This window comes from Clinocottus analis, unplaced genomic scaffold (genome assembly GCF_023055335.1).
Source record: "Clinocottus analis isolate CAN_PGR_092001 unplaced genomic scaffold, fCliAna1.0.p SCAF_14, whole genome shotgun sequence".
Lineage (NCBI taxonomy): Eukaryota > Metazoa > Chordata > Actinopteri > Perciformes > Cottidae > Clinocottus > Clinocottus analis.
Window position 1 is genome coordinate 3,244,343 of NW_027175865.1, and position 17,620 is coordinate 3,261,962.

Here is a 17,620-nt window from a genome sequence, read left to right on the forward strand (position 1 = left end):
AAGATATAGATCTTTACTCGGTTGTATTGTCAAGCAGAAAAACCCAGTAAGTGGAAGTTGAGTTGAGCTCTGGTCAAAATGTGGTCTTCCTCCAGAGATAGTGTCATCTCAAAACTCTAAAGTAAAGAATGACTTTCACGTTTGTTTCTAAAAGCTTGTTTATTATGTTTTCACGCGGCTCTCGACCGCATCTCATGGTCTTCATCCTCGTGGTCTTCGTCGGCTGAACCCCAGTAACTGACTAAGACCAAAAATCAAACACCAAATGTAAGAGGCGTGCACGCGCTGCCTCTAGACACACTGCACGGCTCAAATGATGTTATGATGACTAATATGATGGTCGAGGGAGATTTTCATTGACAAAAATGCTAACTAAATTGCTAGCTTAAACGCTAGCTTCAAAATGCCATCTTGAAAAGCGTGTAAAGTGGCCTAAGTCTCAATGTCTTTTATATATATATATATATATATATATATATATATATATATATATATATATAGGGTAATATTATTTCAGAAGGTTTGGTTTGGGTGCTTCGATGCAGCCTTCCTAAAAGAAAACTTTTCCTAGCTGAAAGCTTTTCTTCTTTTTTTTGTGCACACGGTCACAAGGGTATTTTTTTTTTAAGAAGAAGAAGAAGAAGAAGAGGCTCAGAAAAACAAGCGCCTGTGTCAAAAAAATAATTCTTCCCTTTTGCTTGGGGGAACATTGGACACGACACGCGGAGGATAACGAGGGCGAGAGAAGGACGCCGTCCTCTGGACCGTGAGAACACTCGTTCTCCAGAGTGACCTCCATCAGCTGCGACCACGCTTTCTCTCCGCCTCAAAGTGGAGAGGACCGATCAGAAGCACACAGCCGGGCTCTTGGGAACGTAAAGTGCGGATGCCGGAGGGGAGGAGGCGGTGCAGCCACAGCAACTTCTGCGATACAACTTTTAAGAAAAGCACTTGCCTCTCTTTCATTACGCCCTGAGCTCTCTGGCCTCTCTCCCTCTGAGGAGAAGAGGAGGCTTTACAGACAGATTGATTGCGTGAAGAAGAGGCGACCGCAGCGAGACTTCAGCCCCCAATCACAAAAACCTCATTAGAAAATAAATAAATAAAAACGCCGCCACTATACCCGACTGCTTTTTATTGTTCGCTGCGTCCCACTTTGCAGCTCTCCGGGGAGATGAGGGAGAAAGGAATTTGCAATGACTTTAAAGTAAAGGAAATAAACACAACGTGCAGACAGAGACTGTAAATCAGGAGACGTCGAGTCCGCTTTACAAACTTGTTTCAGAGCAGCGACGACTGACGCAGGAATGCTTTTTAGGCCGATTATTTTTATCCCACAATGAAAGTGACGGACACATTAATCCAATAATGACTATAATCCAGGAACATATATATTATCAGAAATGGCCCTTTCTGCATAATGAGTACTTTTGTACTTGAGTGACATTGTGAATGCAGGACCTCCATCTTTTTAAAGCAAAAAAACAAGCACAACTTATTCTAGACCTGGCAGCTCTCGTGGACCCCACTTAGTCATGTGTGTGTGTGTGCGTGTGTGTGTGTGTGTGTGTGTGTGTGTGTGTGTGTATGTCACTGTGGGGCAGTGAGCCAAACATCTCATAAATCTCCGCCTTTGGGTTCACCACAGTTTTTATCGTGAGGTACTGTGGAGAGCTGAGGCCGTTTTTTTGTGTGTATTTTTTTATTTCTTCTTTTTTTTCCTGAATCCCCCCCGGAGCGGTTTGTCTCCCCGATGAGACGCCGTCTCGCCGCGGGACGAGAGAGACAGCCAACAGGTGCGTGGAGAGGACTGCTGAGGTGGAACGTTTTGGCAGAGTCGGCTGCTCACCTGTTTGTGTGAGAAAACCCACAGGTCAAAGGTCATCGGCGAGGTAGTGTGTAATACCTGTTTGTTTCTACACATATACATATATACTATAGCGAGAGAGAAAGAAAGAAAGAAAGAGAGAGTTAGAAGGAGCACTGGAGAGTCTTATGTCATTTCCTTGGTTCACCACAACCATTTCCTGTGAAGTATTTGCAGGCTCTGAAATTACAGCTTGGTAGCTCACAGCACGGCCTCCTTGTTTCCTTCTCCCTGAAGAAGCCTCCTTGTTTCCTTCACCTTGAAGAAGCCTCCTTGTTTCCTTCTCCCTGAAGAAGCCTCCTTGTTTCCTTTACCCTAAAGAAGCGTCCTTGTTTCCTTCACCTTGAAGAAGCCTCCTTGTCTCCTTCTCCCTGAAGAAGCCTCCTTGTTTCCTTCTCCCTGAAGAAGCCTCCTTGTTTTCTTTACCCTAAAGAAGCCTCCTTGTTTCCTTCTCCATGAAAAAGCCTCCTTGTTTCCTTCTCCCTGAAGAAGCCTCCTTGTTTCCTTCACCCAGAAGAAGCCTTCTTGTTTAAAAAAAAAAATCAACTAAATAGTAAATCAACCGTAAGGGCGGCTTCTTCAAATAGACGAGGGAGGAGTGCATCGTCACATTCGACCCGCCTCCACAGTGAAATGTATTAATTAGCTAGAGGGATGGAGATGTGTGTCTTCTTTGCGTGGGATTAGGTTGTATGCTTCTTGCATTGGCGGATGAAGTACTGGAGAGGGAAATACTCAAGTGAAAGTAAAAGTCCTCGTCGTTAAAATACACCTGAAGTACCTAAATTAAAGGTACTCCTCGCGAGAATTGGCCCGGATCAGGATGACATGTTATTGGATTGTAATTATTGATGCATTTGTTGTATTGTAAGTAGCAGAAAATACAGATCAGAACTTAAGTAGTGCTGTGCTTTTGGTATAAAAAAACCCTGCAAATTTCAAGTAAAAACAGCATGGAGTGGAGAGCTTTGTTGTTGTAGTTGTGGGTGAAATGATCCTTTGATTTTCAAAAGAGCTGACTGAAGCAGAAAAGGAGAAACAAAAATAGAAGATGAAAAAAAGCACACACAAGCTCTGGGGAAATTAACTACATCTGAACTTTAAAAAGTGTCCGCATGGATAATGTAGCTCAACGTCGTCCTTCAGGCCTCGGCGTGCTGCGCGTTGTGCGCTAACCGATCGCTGCGTTGATACGAGCACTTTGAGGGATAAGCTAATGACCCACAGGGATGAAATGGATTAGGCCTCGTCAAAGACTCAAATGGGCCTTTTAAAAGCTCGACATCTCAAATTACATTATACATACAGTAGATTAACTCTCTGCATTGACTTCTCGGGGGGGTTGGGGAGTCATTTATGGCGGCAATCAGCCAGCGGAGCTTAGAGGGCGCAGAGACCGTTAGAGGAGTCAGAGCATACGTTAGCGCGCCCGTTTTTGTTATCTATTTATTTTGGGAGGTTTAAGCATCTGCTCCCATCTAGGATTTCCACCCCAAAACAAAAACATGGGTTCAATAATATTTAAGCAACTTCATGAACCCAACACTGATGAAAACAAGTCTAGTTTCACTAGTTTTGATCTCAAAAACAAAAAAACAGATTCAGGTGAAAGGATTTATCCGTTAACACAAACACTGAACAGACTACAGACCATAATATAAGAATGGTCTGACATGTAGCTCAGCCACCTAGCGTAGCATTCCCCTTTAGCCTCATGGCTTGTTAGCGTGCTGGTTTCCAGCAGCGCCACACCGCCCCCTGGTGGTTGAACTGCCATTCACAGTTCATTTCAGTGATGTGTGTGCGTGTGTTTTGGAGGGTGGGGGATGTGAGCTGGTGGTGTGTGTGTGTGTGTGTTTTGGGGGGTGAGCTGGTGGTGTGTGTGTGTTTTGTGGAGGGGGGGTGGGGGGGTGAGCTGGAGCTGTTCACCAGCCTGATGGCCTGCAGATAGAAACTGTTTGTCAGCTTCGTGGTTCTGGACTTCAGACTCTCGTAGCGTTTGCCTGATGGCAGGAGAGAGAAGAGTCTGTATGTATATTTATATAGTCTGTATGTGTACTTATATATCTTATAAATGTAAATGTTTGCATTGACTTTGAGTGTAGAATGATAAATTTGATTGTTTTTAGGATATGAATGTCTCTGGATACCTCCACGAAAGAACGACGCAGTTCATTAAGTATTTTCCACGTGCATTACAAAAGGAATGTATTGCCAATATTTAAACACGGAAATCTCATTTCCAAAAAGACAAACAGACTCATTATATTCATGGCGTTATTTATTTGAAGCTACAGCTCCACTGAAGAAAATAAAATCACTGCTGATTAAAAAATAAAAAGGTGCAACAGTTACATGAGTTTTACTTGGAGGGAGAATAATACATATTGATTGGGTCAGCATTGATTTGGCCCGTAGTGATAAACTAAGCCTGTAGAACATGGAGGCCATGTGACAAACAAACAATGGAAGCCATCTTGACCGAAACCGGTGCAGACGGAGGCACGGGGGAGGTGCGCTCCACTGCTCCTAGAGACGAGCCAACATGGTGGATCATCCACCAACATTTCCTTGAAACGTTCTCCCGTCTCCTCTTCAAGTATAAATCTATAAAACTAAGGAGAAGTTGCAAGAAAAAATGAAAAAGGTCACATTTTACACAACTGGAACAAAGTGATTAGACCTCTTCGTCTCGGAGGCTTTGGCCGTTATCTACTGGGCCGTTCACCTCGTGGAACAAAACAGCAGCGCACGCATTCACTTCTGTTAAAGAAAAATACAATTGTCAGTTGTACAAATTGCCAGTTTGTCTTCAGTTCTTGTTGAAATGATGCAGACGAGCTCTTTCCTTCTTTTTTTTTACATTTATCTGCCGTATGTTGGACTTCATTCTTTAAAAAAAAAAACAAGATGTGCGTTAGAGAGTTAACGCATCTCTCTTTTGCGTCGTGGAGCGTCCCCACGCTCCACGACGGGTGGCTGGAAGCAGCGTGGAAACAGGAGGACCAGACTCACCACTCCGGACATGATTAAACATGTGACAGTAATGGCTTTTCCCTTTGAAAACAGGCGACCTGCCTGGGCAGTTTAAAGTGTCTCGGTGAGGAGGAGAAGGAGGGCCGTGTGTACACACAGTACTTGTGTAGTTGTGTAGTGTAGAGCACGCAGGGGTCGGGGGGAGGAAACACCTCCCGATGAGCGCGCACGCAACGTTTTGTAAGAGGGCTGACAGGTGAGATTGGGGTCGTGAGGTGGAGGACACACACGGTAGACGATCTATGAAGTGATCTCCGGAGAGGCGACTCTTTGGCGTGCGGTCCTGGGCCGATTACGCGTCGGGGCGCTGGCCGTGCGTTCGCTCGTGGGTTCGGACGGCTGCGGTTCGGCCGGAGGGGTGCTGGCGTCCCCGACGAGTTCACGCAGGAACTTGAACTTGGACAGGAAGAGCTGCCAGACTACATACCAGCCTGAAGGGCGGAGAGGAGGGGGAAGAAGAAAAAGAGTTATTTACAAGTGTAATAAAGGCATTATTAAAACCACACAAACTATTTAGTCACAGAGGTAAACATGCATCAATAAATATTCTCCAAGATGCCGTTTAACACTTCCCACTGTTATGAAAGTATTTAAAACATCTTCAAATACTGTATTTTGCACTGTGTGGATGTATTATGCGTATGTTCTGTTGATGCAGCCATTTTCTTTTAATTGCATTTATACAAGCCCTCCTATGGACAGGGGTTGTGCATTAGCCTATAGCCTACGTGCATTTGGTCATTTATGCATTGAATGCATGTTACAATCCTCATGTGATGTCTTTATCAAATAAACTCAACTAAAACTCTTGTAGCCAACTGGATGAAAGGAAAAAAAAAATTCTGGCCACTGCACGATAAACAAAACGTGTCACCCATTTCCCAAAACTGTCCTAATTCAAACAAAGATGGCAGCCTCCTTATTGTTATCGATGAAACAACCAAACATGATGCAAAGTAGTTCAAGTTAGTCCCACATATGTATAGATTATTACATAAGGTGCCCACATTTCATATCTCTACTTGCTCCACCTACACCGGATTAACTGGATCGGGTGTGTCCAGCCAGTAAACCCAGTTAAAGGACAGTGAGGTCCAGTGAGAGGGAGCATGGAGAGATGGGAACACAACCAGTGCTGGAGGCGAAAGAGGAGCAGACATGGTTATGCTCCTCCTCCTCGCTGGATAAAATTAGAAACTCCTCACTGATATCGAAACTTGCCAGTCACCTAATACACTCAGACAAGGACTAGCTGGACATTTACGTTGGATCATGTCCTAATTCCCTTCCGAGTCCAGCAAAGTTATCAGCCAATGAAGCCTCTGATAAGCTAGCAAGCGTGTGTCTGTGTGCCAAAACAACAACAACAACAACAACAACTGACGAAAACAGTCACGTTCAATCAGCCACAAAATGGCTCAGGGAGCTAGCTGTGTGTTAACTAGCTCGTTACGTGAATGTTTTCCTCGTGGACTCACCGAACAGCATGAAGAGCAGCGCACAGACGAGCGTGGCCACGATGACCAGCAGCGTGAGCCCGACGCTTTGCCACATCTTAGCTGGACGACAGCATGCGGAGGCGCCGCGCTGGTTTCTGCTTCTCTCTTACTCTCTCTCTCTCACACACACACACACACACACGAACAAAACAACAGTGTGTTGGCTGGCTGGCGTCGAGTGAAGACAGCTCGCCTCAGACGAGAGAGACACACACACGGCAGCACATCGCACAGCAGCTCGGTGGCTCGCCTCGGGCCAGCGAGCTAAGTTAGTCAGCTAGTCAGCTAGTTAGCTAGTTAGCCAGTTAGCTCGGTAGCTTCACAGACGGACCGGAGCGGTGACGTGAGCTCACGTCGGCTCGTCACCGCGGGGGGAAGTCCTCCTCCTCCTCCTGCTGCTCCTCCTGCTCGCTACATAACTGCAACGTGTATTTGGTAGTTATGACAGAGACGGAGCAGCAGACCCAGTAACTGGGTTAAGACAACACATTCAGCGTCACGAAACCGAGTCGGACTGCGCATGCGCGAGTTCCGTTTGAATCCTGGGTAATGGAGTGCGCTCTTCTCCTTGGAACAAGAGGGTAAAACAGCAGTAATGTTCAGAGTAATATACATAATGAACAATATATACTCATTGACTGCCGAACTGTGCTTTGAAAAAAATGTAAATCACACTCTTATCCTACAGAGGACACGTTTCATAAAGGATTGAAACCATTTTATTAGGAACTGTAGCCATTATATTTCTTATTTTTTAACAAATACATCTCTGACTTGCAAATACTACATCTGCCTTTTGATAAATAGATGCAATACGGAATGTTTGCACTACAGCATCAACGTCATACATGCAACATAAATGCACTCAAAGAGGTAGATAAGATTAAATAATAATAATAATAAACACATAAATAACTAAAATCTTAAGCACGAAACGTTTATCTGTGTGGTACATTTCAACAGCGAGGCAACACAAAGTTCTTCACATATCAAAGTTACTATAAAATGCTATAACTGTTGCGTTTGTGAAAAAGAAATCCAGCAGGAGGCGACATTGTCAAACATCTGTAACGCGTTGACTAGTTTCTCAGTAAAACATCACAATACAGGTCAGAATTTCCTGTATTCTGACCTTTCAGACGTATTAGCAACTAAAGGTTTGCTTGTCTTCTCATGATCAGGTCAGGACACTTGATTAAAGTACAATACTGTCAAGATGCATATATATTTATACTTAAGTACAGTACTGAGTGCAACCAGGGAAACAACACTTGTGACGAGTGACAGGAAGCAGGGATGACTTTATTTGATAAGATGTACCAGTCAGTGTAAATCCAGTGTTTTCAGGTTCATGTCATTACCTCTCGTTGCGCTTCTGAACTCGAAGAACGGCAAGTCAGGACACGTGTGCTTCTGCAGTGGAGTGTCTCCTTCCAGGTGAAGCAATCTCAGTATTTGCATATTATGCTACAGCCTACAGCTTAGCAAAAGCCCAGGTCACTCTTCAGGATGCCATTTTCCACATTGTGTAATTAGAAGTTAGTTTATCTAGTCAAGGCATGTGAGTCCAGCCCAGATTACTACTGAAAGCCTAGAGGTGTCTTTTCTCTGTTTTAAAACCAGCGAAAGATTCAAATCTCCACAAAGATCAGCTGGAACCACAATGAGGTTAAACGCAGGTGGTTTCCTCGGTTCCATTTCAGTGAAAGAAGTTCATTTTCACTTGAAATGAATGCCATCGTGTTTCAATCTTTACATAGGCCTATATGCACTCATACATTTTTATTTAACAAGTTAAAAGTGCATGTTTCTGTGGCCCTCTTATCCTATCTTTTCTTTCTTAATATATATATTTCCACTGTAACTACATGTTGCTTTGTAATCTTTAAAAACATTTGTTTCATCCACGTTCTGGCTCTTGTACACGAGCTTCCTCGTAATGCACTCTATTAATATTCTTATAGTCTGATCAGTATCTGATTCTCCTGCAAACTCATTTGACCTTATTTCATTTGTTTTTCATAACTGCTCAGCGTTCCTCGTACTTTTGTTTAAACTTGCACTGATGACCCCATGTTTCAAAGAAGTTTTACAGAACACATCAGTGCTGCAAAGACAACAAACCTGTTTTGCATAAATCCTTGTCTGTCAAGTACATTTACTCACTGTGCTTGCATGCAAATTCATGGTATTTGTTTTCTACTTAAAGGGCCAGTGTGTCGGATGTGAAGGGATCTATTTCAATTGAATGTAGCTCCGGTTATACTCCCGAATGAATGCGAAAGAAAAATAGACTTAAAGACGTCTCCGTGGGCTTAAAGTCATTTATCACCACTATCCGACCTTTTGTGGTGCGAGCACTCAATTGCTTTGTCAGGAAATAATTGTTATGGTTGCCGCACTAGGCACAACATACGCTTCAGGCATGAATACATTTCGTAATTGTAGATTTTGGGTGTGATGAAAATGATCTACTTGTGTGGACAAGACTCCAGTTAAGGACTGCACAGTTAACAAATAGTTTGCCATCAACCACCATGGCAGGTTAATGTGTATTGCTCCACATATTCTTTGTTGCTAAATTTGCCTTGAAACAAATGAAATGAAAAACATTTTGTTAAATTGTCCCATAAAACCTCTTAATCCCAAATCGCTTAACAGTTACTGCAACATCATTATTTACGTCACGAACAAATTCTACAAACATAAAATACAAGAACAGCAAATAAGTGCTCTCGTGGGGCGAACATGACAAAGTGACACGAACACACAGAAATAAAAACTGGGAATATAAAATTAGATTTATTTATTTAAAATGGAAAATATTGCTCCTAATAATCACAAGCAATAACTTTCCATCATGACACTTTTAACCCTCTACACTTGTAGTAAAAGCATGAACGTGCACAGTGCCAATATGACACAAAAAGACAGGTGAACCAAGTAATGTGGATTCTGAGTGTACCGTAACAGAGTGGTACCCTTTTTTATTCCCTTTTACATTTTTAAATAAAGATACAATTTGTATCAACCACATACGTCCTCTTATTTTATCCAGTTCACTGAGGCAACTTCCAATGTAACCGTTTAAAATAAGGCACTCAAATACATCACGGTGGATACCACAATACGTCAAATACACAAACTCATGTTTATCTTCTGGGTCTTTCCACTGAAAGACGCGGGTTCAAACCACCGGCTGGACATTGCCTCATCTCTGACTCTGCAGCTTGAGGATCTCAGCAACCAGCATCTGTGGATCCATCAGCTGAGGAAACGAGTCCATGGCCGCGTCCACCAATTGGACGCTGAAGATAGCGAGCAGCTTCTTGCGGACGACCTCTCTCTCGTCGTCTCCTGGACTCGTCCTCCTCCTTCTCTGAGGAGGAGGAGAAGGCTCCCATTGAGAGCGCTCCCCCGGCAGGCTGTGGACCCCTGGGGGATGAGCCCCGTACGGATCGGACCAGGGCTGCCGCCGCTGCTGGTGCTGGTGGCCGTGGACTCTGCTGCGCTGGAAGTCTGACGGCTGACTGTACGCAGACGCGCCGACTGAGTAAGCGCCGTAGCTGGGGTAGTGAGGCGGGTAAGGATGCACATCAGCGCTCTGGCTGCTGACGAGCCCGAGGCTGTAATGCTGGTTGGGGTGCTGGAAAGCTGGCGCGGTCGTCCCCCGAGATGGAGGGCCATGTGAGCAGCAGCTGCACGGAGGGCAGTACTGTTGTCTCACACTGTGGGTCTGCTGGGAGCTCCTGTACGTGGGCCCATACTGGGGGTCACACACACTCCAAGAAGCCTCCATTGTCTGACTGTCTATGGAGCCTAACCCAGAGTCCAGGTGCTCCTGAGAGCCACTATGCCGCCCTGAGCCGTGGTCAGAAGACGGGGTCTGGCCGGTCTTCTCCTTTCTAGGGGCGGCCCTCTTGCTGGACTGGTGACTAGCCTTCAGCTGTTCGTGTTTATGGTCTCTCTTCGAGGAGCCGTTCTCGTGTCCCAGAGTCAGTTTCTTTGCCATGTCCGCCAGCAGCGAGAGGCTCTGTCCCGGCACGGGACTGGAGCGAGCTGGGGACTGTGACGGGTGCTTGGCGTTCTCCCGAAGCTCATCTGCAACCAGACGGTTGGACTGTTTGGCTCGCTCGGGATGGTGGAATTTGCATTTGATTCCGTAAGTACATTTCTTTCCTGGAAGAAGAAGAAGGCGCAAGATTTTAGCAGCGCTGATCATTTTCATGCCAAACTAGGTGCTTACAGACGCTCTGTGATGACGACACAGCGGCACTTTGAGCTACAAGCTAACGTTAGCCTGCTAACAATAATGTTTAGCTTTTTTACAAGATTTAAAAAAAAAGAATAATTAATGAAGTTACAAATTACTAAGTCAAAACTTAGCTGTTTTACAACAATACCTGTTTTCTTGTGTTTGCTACAGAGCTTCTGCAAGAATCCAAAATCCAATACAATTGTTGAGGGAACCAGTGGGATGCTAACTAGCTGTTAGCCTACAAGCATACGTCTTCCTGTTGTCAAAATGCTACTGGTAGCATGCTAACATTCTCACAATGACAATGCTTGCATATATTGTTGTATAGTTTAGTAACGATAATGTTTATAATGTTCACAGTGTTACTTTAGCGTGCCGGCATACATTCATACATACACTATATTAGCTAAAAGCGTGTTAAGATGTTCTCTCACCATAAGGACATGGCTGTTTCTTCGCAGTCTTTGGAAACCTTCGCAGGAAGTTCTCCAGGGTCGGCCCGTGGCGGCCCAGAGGATCATCGGGAGGCATGAACCTGTGTTGTGGGTGAAGTTCAAACATTAGCCGAAAACTACAACTTCACACACACACACAGCGAGGGAAGCCTCTGTATCAGGAAGGCAGAACTCACTTGTTATTGACGAAGGAGTACATGAGCAGCCTGTCCTCGATGAAGCGTTTCCACTCCGGCTTCTCTCCCTGCAGGTCCCGGTACATGTCGTTGGACACGACGACGCCGTCAGACTCGTAGCCCAGCTTGACGATGAAGCAGTCGTCGTTACAGACCACCCGCTTGCCCGCGACGCGTCTCGACGGTGTGAACACGAGTATCTTCCTCCTCTCCAGGTCTCGCAGGATGTGCTGATCTGTAAACCAAACAGGAACGCACAAGTTAAACTTGCATTTACTGGAAACCACTATTCATCAGCGGACAGATTTGACCTACTTAGATATTAACAAAAAGATCCTGAAAGCGCATCCTGCAATAAAACAATTCAGAGGATTTGGTTTATCTTCATGAAGCAAACCAGCGGCGTGATGTCTGTCGCAGCTTCCAGATGTCGGTTAATCAAAAGCTGTCAGAATGTATTTGTATAGCAAACAAATGGAAAAACCCTGCATTTAGATTACAGATAAAACTCATCTAGAGAATTAGAGCGTTGAGAGAGATAAGCAACCTACATGGGGTATTTCCCATTTTGAGAAATGGAGCTCACTCTGTTGCATCAGAGCAAAAATCTTGCTCACGCACTGCTTTTAAGTTTATGAACATTTCAAAAAAGGTAGCCTGCATTTCATTCATTTTTTTATAACACATAAAAAATAGTGCAAAATAGCCTTTATGGCCTCCCAGAACACAAGCTATTCAAATATGTGAAAAGGCCTAAAATGCAAATCTATTACAGGGATATAAAACAATAAACGGTCTCTCTTCATTTGTTTGAACGATGACAAACATTTACATCTTCACCTCGAATTTCAAAGACACAACGACCTACTTTTTTTTTTTAATCATGACAAAAGAGCATAACGATACGATGGGCTCCCATCGTGACGGGGACGTAACGTGGAGCGAGATAAGACGCCTTTGTTGTCGTTCCTGCAACATTCGGTGTCTCCAGGGCCACAACGATGACTCAAGGTGAAAACATTGCGCTCAGCACGCTCGATGCCCTCATTACCGGCCACGCGAGTTATGTAAGCTACACCGCCGGGGCGATTAAGGAAGTATGAAACATTGAAGGCGTGTATTCCCGTCCTCCTACCTGTGATGGGAACATCTGGCCGGGGCTGCTCCTTCCTCCACGAGGGAACAAACACCGTGATATCGCTGTGGCCTCTGTCCACGAAGAAGTTCACCGCCAGCTGGATTCCCAGACAAGAGAAAACTTCCTTGTTCCCGTGGCTGAATGAGTCACACAGGGAGCACAGGGACGAGAGAGCGTTGAAGAGTCACAGAGCCGGTTCAGAACAAACACAGAGGAGCCCTTTATGATTCCCCTCTTTGATTCACCACAGCGCAAACAAGTATACGCACACAGACACACGCACACACACACACACACACACACACTATTTGCAATTTAAATTTGCGGATCACAATAGAACAAACCCACAATGTACCTGCTAAAGAACAACGGTTTATCTTGTTGATAATTCGATCTGTTTGGCCTGTTACATGTGAGGAAATGTGGGGAAAGTGTCTGTTACAAGCTCTCAAAGCCCAACATGATGTCTTCCAAGTGCTTGAATTACAGAAGAAGTTAAGATAAACTTGCTTTGTAAAACCTTTGACTCCCCCAAATTAGCTTAGCTTAGCACAAAGTCTGGAAACAGCTAGCCTGGCTCACCTCGGAGGTGACAGAAGCAGCCTCTCAAGTTCACTAATTTGCACATTTTGTGTTCAAATTGTGAAAAAGACGACAAGTTGTGGTTTCACAGAAAGTTGGAGGGAGCAGTGACTTCCTAACGTCGTTATCGCGGTGAGGTTGCTAGTGAAGACTCTCAAAGGAAAGCTAATAAGCAGCTTCACCAAAGAGTGATGGTTAATGGGTTTTTTTGTTTTTTTTCCGGCCTGAAGAAATTAAATGACGTCAAACTGTCCAGGATTTCACAATAACGGCACACAAACTAGAGGAAGCATTTGTCTTTTGACCCTTTTTTGACCCTTTACACGCATCTTGTCCCGTCCCAGAAGGTTAGAAACAAATGCCCCCAAACTATTGATCCTGGTGTTTGAGGTGGTTTAAAAAGTTTCTTTATCATTTACCTCTGGGGAATAGTTGGATACACGCATTACTTTAGCTCGACTCTGAATGTGCAGCAGTGCTCGGAGCCCTCGGGAAGTCTTTGGAAGTGTCAGAGCCAAGACAAATGAGAGGAACAAGGAAAGCTTTGAGGGGAGCTCGGCTGTGAAATGCCGTCGAGCCGGTTCCTGTTGACATGACGTTTTCCCATATAAGAAGCGCTGGTCTTTGAGGAACGCGCTCAAATACGCTCGAATTTGCATACTAGAGCAGTGTGCCGACGGTGCGCCTGAGACTGAACGGGCGTGCCTCACTGGGGCTGGATAATAAAGTGTGTGTGTGTGTGTGTGTGTGCGGTCTTTCACCTATTTCTCATAAACAAGTCTAAATGGCGGCAAAACGCCATTTAGGGAAAATTTGACTTAATGTTTGCGAAACTGGTGCGTCGTCTCTCCGTGTGAAGTAATCGATGTTGAACGATGCGCGATGCAAATAAGAGCGACAGCAGCGCGCACCGATCCTCCTGAGGGCTCGTGACCTGTTTGTCACACAGAGTGACCTCAGGTGCAGAGGCGGCACGAGTGTCACACCTGTGGTTAGGACATGAAATATGTTGACGACTGTCGGATGGATCGGAATTTGGCCCATTCGTGATTTGATTTACGACTCCACATACACATCAAAAGAAGAGGAAGATGATCTCCAATTAACCGATGAATCACTGACTGACTTGCAGGCCAAATTAAAGTCAAAAGGCTTCTCGTGGGACTTTCACTGGTGACGCTCCTATCAGATGAAGCATGGAAAAGAGACTGTGCTCACGGGGGTTGTACCGACCGCAAAATAATTATTTAATTACAAACGAATAGTTTTCTGTGGGACAGATTATGACATCAACTTTAATTGCTAATAACAACAACACACAAGCATTACGTAATCAAAAAAAAGAAGCACTCTACTCCTCCCCGGAGGATAATGGATAATTAGTCTAAAAAAACAAAGAAACAAAATGCAAATATTTGTATTAAATATTACACGTCTTTTGGGAAATTACCAAACGGCAAACCAACTGTCTAAACGCCACATAGATTTATATTAGAGCTGCAAATAATCATGATTAGAACTGAGGAATCAAAAATGAAAAATGCTGTTGATGTCTTGTTTCGTCCAACCGAAAAAACTCAAAGACAGATTACAGCAGCAGCAGATTCCTTTGTCAATCGACTCGTCGATAAATTGACAAATCGGTCCCGCAGTGAATTACGTAAACTAGAGAGAAGCAGTGAATTGCCCCATTTCAGAAGCTAGAGATCAGTTTCTCACCTCATGGCCACGTTGCTTCCATCGATCACGACGGGTCTCAGAGCGTCCTCGTCCTCGCCGCCCTCCTCTCTGCCCGGAGGACACGACACAGTCAGAGGCACCTGCATGGTGGGGCCCTCGGCCCGGACGTCCCCTCTGGGCACCAGCACCGAGATCGTGGTCACGGGCCCCTGCTCGGCCCCCCGGCCGGCCCCGATCCTGACCAGCTCCCCGAGGAGTTTGTCCGTGTCCGTGTTGGGGCCGAACATCTGCTGAACGGCCAGAACCTGAGCCGTGGAGTAGCCGAGCTTGTGGAACAAGTCCAGCTGGGCCTCCAGGCGCTGGGGGCCCGGGCAGGGGTCGGGTTCGCTGGGGTACATCGTCTCAGAGGAGGGGCGGGAGCAGTTTGGAGCCGCGGGGGGTGGAGGGGAGCTCCATGCAGAAGAGTCAGAGTCTGGGGGGTTCAGACGAGTGGCGTTGGAGATTTTACCCCACGGGTGAACAGATGTGAAGAAAGCAACATCAGCATTCATCTCTCCAGTTTCCACCTACTGAGGACAAACACACTATTACTGCACTGGAGTACAATTTAAAGGTACCTGTACTTGAATAGAGTATTTCCCTTTCATAACGCTTCTACTAAAAGACGGTTTGGTACTTTTTACTCCACTACATGTGTTTAAATACCAGGTTAATACAGACTATAAATCAAATACATTTTATTTTATTATGGATTAAGTGACCCAGGAGTACATGCAAGGTAGTTGACATGAGCTGCACCTTCACTAGCTGTAACAATAAGATAATTGCTTTATTAATGCACCACTCATTAAAATAATTGTTATTAAAACCAGAAACGATTAGTCAAACAATCGTGTCAGAACATTATTGGTTGCATTTTTCTCTCTGTTCTATATTTGTTTCTTTCAAAGTGACTTCGCTACTTTTCTGTTTTTAAGTGTAACTTTATCGGATTTAATCAGATTATTACTTATTGTCACGGCTGCAACTAAAGATCATTTTCATTATGGATTAATCTGCATATTATTTTCTGGATTCCTTGAGTCATTGTTATGTCTTGTTTTGTCCAATCAGCAGTCCCAAACCCAGAAAGAAAACTCTTTCCAATGATTTTACCGGCCAGACAAGTATCAGCGTGATGAATGACTCATAGATTATCATAGTATTATATAGCAGTCTTGATACTATCTTTGCCTTAACTGAGACAAGGGTTAAATTTATGTAAAATACGATACATAAATAAATAAACAGAGCTTCTCTTACTATGAAAAAAAATAAGAACGAACTGTAGAACTCACTGATGAAAAGTAAGTTTGAGGTACTTGTACTTTACTCGAGTATTTCCATTTTCTCCTGCTCAATATTAACCAGGAGAAGTCATCAAACTGCATGTGTCTGATCACTTCTGTTATTAGTACAGATTCAGATTAATAGTACAAGTTTTAAAAAGGAAGCATTATAGGTTACGATTAGAGGACACCAGACTCCCACTCATGAATTCACAAGCTACTCAACATATTACGCTGTTAAATGCGGCTCTACTTTATGGTCTAATTGTATAATAAACATGATTCTGAAAGCAGGACAGGCTGCGTGACTTTTTAAGATTAAGCCGCGGGACCTTTACCCAAACTTTGACTCAGGTAATCTGCTGGGCGACTTCTTCCACCTCCGGTGAGCTCATCTCGTGGTAAATGAAACGTAAGTTTCACAAAGTCGCCGCTTCTGTTTCCAATTTCCAGTTCAGACTCAACGACAAGAAACCCAAAACGTACCTGTAAAAACCTCACACGAGCGGCCGAGCGTGTCCCTCCGCCGACAGCTCCATGCGTCTCGGCGCCGCTGCTGAAATGACGCCTCCCTTCAAACAAGGAAGTTGGGTTGTTCCTCCCGTTGACGTCACCAAACAGCGAGGCGGCGAAAAGACCCGCGAGGAGTGACGTATGCCGAGCCGCCAGCGCCGACGAAGCCGGGCTGCCTGCGTGCTCGTCCGGCTCGCTGGCTCCGGGAACACGCGCCAACGAGGACCATGAGGAACCGGGGACCGGCCTGTACGTTGATACCAGTAAACGCCATTTAACTGGGCTGAATTGGGATAGTAGTGGGTGACACGTTTGACTTGGGTTCTGTAGCAATTGCCCAATTGAAGCCCAAGGGCATACAATACAACTAAGTGAGTTAACTCGTTCCTGGGAGATTTAGGAAGATGCATTAACTGACCAGTAGTGCAGAGACTCTTGATGCCTGCACAGGTGCATTGACTTGTAATGCAGAATGTGATACACAGATTGTAATTAATTCAATACACAGACATCAATGGTAATGTCCAAATATGACATTTTGTTCCAGTCAATCAAGTCACAGAAACAGCTGGTATATATATGTAATACTATCTATCTATCTATCTATCTATCTATCTATCTATCTATCTATCTATCTATCTAATACTACTAGTAAAATTATTAAAAGGAAAATCCACCACGGTAGCAGTGGTAAGAGTAGTAGTAGTAGTAGTAGTAGTAGTAGTAGTTTTATAAGAGGATGATAAAAGCAGCAGTGATTCAAATATTCAACTACAGTATTGCTATCACTACTCTCTTTTTTGTAGTCCTTTATTACTTAAATAAAAACTTGGGTTTAGGTGGCACTCCACTCCAATGTATACATTTAGCAGAAGTGTTGGGGAAAACATTTATTTGTTTGACTAAAACCAACAATACCAGTGTAGAAATATGCTGTTGCAAGTAAAAGTAGCCTGGTTAAAGTACAAAAACAACAACAACAACATTAAATTAAATTACTTGTAAAGATTTGCCCATTTGAAAATAATATATATTATATCATGCAGTACTATACTACTAATCTACCCAGGGGATATACAAAGAAAATT

The 17,620-nt window shown here is 44.3% G+C and overlaps 2 protein-coding genes across 2 annotated transcripts; both read right to left on the bottom strand.

Annotated features, from left to right (window-relative positions):
- Positions 1-4,130: 4,130 nt before the first annotated feature.
- On the bottom strand, positions 4,131-6,909 carry smim13 (small integral membrane protein 13). The gene is made up of 2 exons (XM_068574954.1): positions 6,382-6,909; positions 4,131-5,334 (listed from the first exon to the last, which is right to left on the bottom strand). Exons 1-2 carry the CDS (start codon positions 6,455-6,457, stop codon positions 5,144-5,146), a joined length of 267 nt encoding a protein of 88 aa, XP_068431055.1. The 5' UTR covers positions 6,458-6,909; the 3' UTR covers positions 4,131-5,143.
- A 2,361-nt stretch (positions 6,910-9,270) lies between these two features.
- On the bottom strand, positions 9,271-16,539 carry zc3h12ab (zinc finger CCCH-type containing 12Ab). Its single transcript, XM_068575968.1, has 6 exons — positions 16,506-16,539; positions 14,731-15,260; positions 12,427-12,566; positions 11,292-11,526; positions 11,095-11,195; positions 9,271-10,581 (listed from the first exon to the last, which is right to left on the bottom strand). Exons 2-6 carry the CDS (start codon positions 15,240-15,242, stop codon positions 9,614-9,616), a joined length of 1,956 nt encoding a protein of 651 aa, XP_068432069.1. The 5' UTR covers positions 15,243-15,260; positions 16,506-16,539; the 3' UTR covers positions 9,271-9,613.
- Positions 16,540-17,620: the final 1,081 nt, after the last annotated feature.